The sequence below is a fragment of the Poromitra crassiceps genome, assembly GCF_964638095.1.
Source record: "Poromitra crassiceps genome assembly, chromosome: 8".
Taxonomy (NCBI): Eukaryota; Metazoa; Chordata; class Actinopteri; order Beryciformes; family Melamphaidae; genus Poromitra; species Poromitra crassiceps.
In genome coordinates, this window is record NC_139629.1 from 40,455,172 (window position 1) to 40,461,416 (window position 6,245).

At 47.3% G+C, this 6,245-nt stretch overlaps 1 protein-coding gene across 1 annotated transcript; it reads right to left on the reverse strand.

Annotated features, from left to right (window-relative positions):
- On the reverse strand, positions 1–6,245 carry LOC310780714 (uncharacterized protein; the record flags this gene model as incomplete). Its single annotated transcript, XM_083641224.1, has 6 exons — positions 1–296; positions 1,091–1,174; positions 1,457–1,623; positions 3,743–3,925; positions 4,309–4,516; positions 5,586–6,245. The coding sequence occupies 6 exons, from the start codon at positions 6,243–6,245 to the stop codon at positions 171–173; spliced, it is 1,428 nt and encodes a 475-aa protein (XP_083497350.1). The 3' UTR covers positions 1–170.

A 6,245-nucleotide genomic window follows, 5' to 3' on the forward strand; every position in this document is an offset into this window, starting at 1 on the left:
AATGACTTCAGCAATCCAGAGGTGTGCGCTTAAATCTCTGCTGCCTGGTGTGTGTGATACCTGCGGAGGGGTGGGGTTTACTTGTACATAGCCTCCAGGGTGTTCAGGATGCGCTTGATGTTGGATCTCTGCAGCCGGGATGTGCGTTACTTCCACACAGGTGGGGTGGGTTACTTGCAGATAGCTTCCAGGGCGTCCAGGGTACGTTTGATGTCGCGGATCTGTGCGGCCAGGGTGTGTATGGGCTGCATGGAGCGATCCAGCTCCTCACAGCGGGCCATCAGTGTGTACATTCCCTGCAGGAATAGAGGGAACACTTTAGATTAGGGAACGCAAATTAACTATTAAAGGAACACTGCGCCGATTTTCAACCAGCTTTTTAACATAACAAAATCAGTAGTATATCCAAAAACTGCAAACAGTTTGGCAGTCATTCATTTAGTTTGACAGTTAATGAGAGTTTATTTGATTTAAGTTGTGGATCAGTGATCTCATTCATGCACAAATTACATCACTGGTCCACAACTTCACTCAATTTAACTCTCAATAACTGTCAAAGTAAGTGAATGACTGCCAAACTGTTTACAGTTTTAGATGAAGAAGAAGAACTGGATGGACAAACCCGTCTTTATTTGTCACACGACAACCCACAACACAGCCACACACACACACACACACTCATGCCGACGGTGGCCGGTGAAATAAAGTCTCTGCATTTATCCCATCCAGGCTTGTCCTTCCTCCAGGGGGCAGCCAGGAGCAGTGGGCAGCTTTCTTGTGTACAGTCAGTGCCCAGGGACCATCGTCAAACTTTGACATCACTGGTCAGATGACGATCTTCTGGGTGTTTTTAGTGGGGGTCCATACCGATGTATGGAGGAACCCCAGGGGAGCACAGGGAGAACATGCAAACTCCACACAGAAAGACTGTTCCACGAGATAGCACACACACACACACACACACACACACACACACACACACACACACACACACACACACACACACACACACACACACACACACACACACACACACACACACACACACACACACACACACACACACACACACACACACACACACACACACCTTTATACTCATGTCCACAGACTCTCCTAGGCTGTCCACCGAGTCTCTGTAAGTCTGGATGTAGCCCACACTCAGAGCTGTCATCTGGAGGGAGGAGGGGGGGGAGAGGAGGGAGGGAGAGAGAGGTTATTCAGATATGCAGACAGAAACAGAGAAAGGGTGAGAATGTGTGCGCGCGCACGTGTGTGTGTGTGTGCGTGTGTGTGTGTGTGTGTGTGTGTGCGTTTGCTTAATTAAAATACACAAGTGTAGCTCTGAAGGGATAAAGGCAATAGAATAAGCAGCACAAACCGGCGGGTCATTTACAGTGATCAATGAGTTGAAAGATGCTGATCAGAATAATGTGATAGTGATGAAGTGACTCACGTTCTGGATGGTTCCGTTGAGGCTACGCGTCATCATCTCCACGCTGTGAGCCACTTCCTGCGTGTGTCTCTGGAGGTCGACCAGGACGGCCGGGTCGATGGGCGGGATGTCGGCCGGTCGCCGTGACGACGACCCCCGGCTCCGCTGGATGGGACCTGAGCAGTCCGCTGATAAGAAACGCACGCACGCACGCACGCACGCACACACACGCGCGCGCACACACAGAGAAATGAGATACACGTATACACACAGAGCAACTCACAATATATAGACAGACACATTGGAAAATGGACTGCATTTATATAGAGCTTTTATCCAAAGCACTTTACAATGAGTGCGTTTACATGCAGACAATAAACAGTTTATTAGCGGATTTCTGGAGTTACCTGATTATTCAAATGGTCATGTAAACAGCATAAACCGATAAGCTTTATCCGTTTATGGCCGTTATGGGGTTATGAATAAACCGATAAACATACCTAGGTTTTTGGCCAATAACCCGTCTTTTGAGTGCATGTACAAGTTGCATGTAAAAAGTTGAATTACCGCCGCCTTCTGGAGAGAAATCCGACTAATTGACTGAATCATGTAAACCCGGGTTTTTCCTATTGTCGGATTATTAAAGTGCATGTAAACGCAGAAATCAGATTATTGCCATAAACTGATTACTCACAGTTATCAGTTTATTGGTGTGCATGTAAACACACTCAGTGTTGGCAAGCTACCACGAGGGTGCTGGCACAGCATGTCGGGAGCAATTTGGGGTTCAGTATCTTGTCCCAGACACTTCGACATGCAGTCTGGTACTGGTATCATACTTTTATAAACTATACCCAGCCCTAATAAACACATACACACATGCACACACACACAAGTTGAAAGTGACTGACAGACACTGACAGGCACACATATACAGAAAGTGTGGTGGGGTCGGGAGAGAGAAGAAAAGAGAGAAAGAGACCGAAACACATGCAGATTGAAGAATGATCCCCATTTGAAAAATGCTGACACCTACAGTACACTCACAGAACAACTGGCAGCACAAAATCAAAACTATTTCTGATACTTCCTTAAAAAACAACAGTAGCAATTCAAGTCCTTGGATACAGACAGTCATCGGTTTGTTTTGGAAGACACAAAACACTGGTGGACAAAAAATAGTTTCCATCTGTGAAAATGATTGGTGTCACACTCAGCAGAACGTCGGTTTTCTGTCTGTCTAGTCTAAATAGAGTAGAGGAAAGAAGCCATGACGAAGCACATACTGATACTGACTGTGTTTCCATGTTTCCATTTATACCACACATTTTCATTGATGCTCTAATCCAGAGTGAAGGGTGGTGCTTCAGTGTTTTGCTCTAGGATGATTTAACTGGAAATATGACTACTAAAGACACATCCTTTTACCGGAAAGTTTCTGCAACTACCAGGCCAACCTGCTGCACTTCAATCAAGACATGATTTAATTTCCAAAATGGCAGTTTATGTATACCATTTTGGAAACGGGACAAAAGCATGTTATTTAGTACACTTTTCCAAAATGACGTAATGAGTCAGAGTCAGAGTCATGTGCTGCATGACCGTGATGTGCTGCATAGTCAGGTAAAGTCAGACTTCATCAAATCAAATAAGTTGCTCTTGCCCAGACCAGAGCAGTGATGACTTCAAATGCTGAGAACACCGCAAAGCCAGGGTCAGTCCACACTCCCTTCAATCAATCAAAAATGAAAACAATTCATTTGCTAAAGATAGAGTATTGATTCTCAGTCTGTTCTTACTTCTTAATGGTTTTGGATATGACAAAAACCATGCATTAATGATGAGTACAACTAGAGGAGGTCTGCTAGTCTCTGCAGGAGAAGCCTAGCTATGCATATGACTGGACATCAGGTCTGCTAGTCTCTGCAGGAGAAGCCTAGCTATGCATATGACTGGACATCAGGTCTGCTAGTCTCTGCAGGAGAAGCCTAGCTATGCATATGACTGGACATCAGGTCTGCTAGTCTCTACAGGAGAAGCCTAGCTATGCATATGACTGGACATCAGGTCTGCTAGTCTCTGCAGGAGAAGCCTAGCTATGCATATGACTGGACATCAGGTCTGCTAGTCTCTGCAGGAGAAGCCTAGCTATGCATATGACTGGACATCAGGTCTGCTAGTCTCTGCAGAAGAAGCCTAGCTATGGATATGACTGGACATCAGGCCTGCTAGTCTCTGCAGGAGAAGAAACCCCACTTAAATTGATTAAATGAAAGGGAATCTGCTTCCAGCCCGCCCCACACTCACAGTCGCTGCAGTCCAGACTGGGCTTGGAGCTCATCTTGATCTTCTGCTCCAGGTTCTTGGTGATGAAGTGGGTCAGGTCTCCATCATGGCTGACTGTGCCCTCCAGCTCCAGAGCCGAGGAGATCGTGGCCCTCCGGCCCTCTGACTGGCCCCCTCTGCCCCCTCCCCGGGCCCCCGAACCACCTGTTGAGAATGCACATCATCAGCCAAATGCCGTCATAAAATACAGGGGGGAATGGAGCACGTTTTTAAATGACAGTACTTTTTCCATTTGTTTTCATGACTTTCTCACTTTGCCAAAGTGTCTATATGCATTTGTCAGTTCAGGAAGAGAAGGAAAAGAAGGGTGAGGTAAACGGCAGGGAACACACTTTTTTTGAGCAGCGGTCACCGTGCATGGTACGTTTCAAAATTCACCAGCTAGTTCCACTGTTTTACGTATAAGCCAACAATCTTTAGAATAGAACTGGATCTCCAAATAACGGCCAAATAACGCCCACAGCCAACATTTACCAGCGTTTGGCTGCTGGTCCCCTCGTAAAATCAGCGGTACAATATAAATGTACCTCCACACGCCTGGCTGATCTCATCCAGGCTCTTGCTGTCCTGCATGCCCCGGACGATGCGCTCTCTCTCGGGCACGTTGCGGACCCGGACCTGGGCCATGACATGGGGAGGGCAGGGGCTGCTGTCTGAAGGAAGGTGGGGAGGTGGAGGAGAGGAAGATGAGGCGGTGCTGGGGCCAGGGGCCGACGAAGAGTAGTGCCGTGAATACTAAAACAGAGAGGAGAAGAGAGGAGAGGAGAGGAGAGGAGAGGAGAGGAGAGGAGAGGAGAGGAGAGGAGAGGAGAGGAGAGGAGAGGAGACAGGAGGAGGAGAGTTCCAGGAAATGATACTTCATATAACAGCATTGATTATAGTCTTGGCTCTAATTGTTTCTAGCAGTGGGAGAGATGTTTTTAATTAAACCTGCTGGATAACGCCTGAGATTTCTATCATTAATCATATACTGTCTGTCACATTTACCTTGATAACGATAAACGAATAATTGGTTTATTTTTCCAACTACAGTGCAGAAATACTATATTCATCATTTGTCTCGTAAATAAAGTATGCTTTTATTTGGAAGGTAAGCCTACTTTATATTCTAACCTCTAGCTGGCTTGACACAGCAGATTATACACTGTGTTTAAATTTTTACGGTAACCCCCATTTTGTCTCCGGTCTACACTAGCTATGCTACTTTGAAGCGCAACTCAGTTTAACTGAAGCAACACAAATGAAACTGTTACTGTTTATGCAAAGTTGGCTAGTTGACAGATGCAGTATATAGCAGACATAATGTCGAAAATGTGGTCGGTAAGAGAGTGCCAGTGTCGGTTTTAGTAAATGTTCTGTAGCCATAGATATGCAGAATCATAGAGTCTTTTTGAGTCAGTCGTAAGCCAGGGTTTAAATTTAAACATAACCTCAGACAAATGAATAAGCCTATTGAAACTACAACAGCAGTGCTAGAGGGCGCTGGTATTAACCCATTGATACCTGATGCAGCATTTGCGTGTATATCCCTCATTTGTGTGTGTATCCCTTTAAGACCGCGAACCATGTGACGCGGCTCGCAGTCTTAAAAGGATACACACACAAATGCTGCATCAGGTATCAATGGGTTAACAGAGTGAATCAGGTGCAGTCAGGTCCTCATGGCTCCGCAGCCTGAGATAACATTTACAGCCATTGGCTTTGGTTCAAAACCTCCTCGTGACGTGTGTTGAATATGATCCTCTCTCGCCCTTCATTCCCTTCACAATCTATGTAAAAAGAAATATCATGAAAATCATCTCACAGTCCACTCCAGATCTGCACTTCCTCCTGCACACTGCCTCCCCCGCTCTCTCTCCCTCTTCTCGTCCTCCTCCTCATCCTGCTTCTCCTTCTCTCCATCTCCCTCTTGCTCCTCCTCTCTGCTGCCAGCCTCTACAGTCTCCGTTTGTCTGTGGTTGTCGTCTGAGCTTCCTCGACGAGATGAGTCTTTGGAGTCCGTATGGAGTGACGAGTCCACTGACGCAGCTGCACCAGGGGGCTCAGCGGCGTTAGAGCCCTCTGGAAGCTCTGTGTCTTTGGGGCCTGATTCTGTTTCTCCCGTGCACGTGGCAGCGGGGAAGGCAGTTTCTCCCGTGCACGTGGCAGCGGGGAAGGAGGGCGTGTGTAATGACTTAACGTGCACTTCAGAGTCCAAACTGGATGAGGTTGAATTTTGCTCGGTCTCTGTGTCGGAGCGGCCCTCGCCATCATAAACTCTCCTCTCCAGGTCCACGTGGTTCTCCATCTCTCCAGGGGAGCTGTCCTCTGATCCGTTCCCAGGACACGGCACTCTGCTGCCCCCACATTTCAACAGGCCCGAGGCGTGAGGGCCGTTCTCGCTGCGGGGCTCTGAAGACATGGGTGTAGCGACCCCGTTGGCCGCTTCCGGCACTTCTGTGCCAATCACAGGGGAGAGACTCAT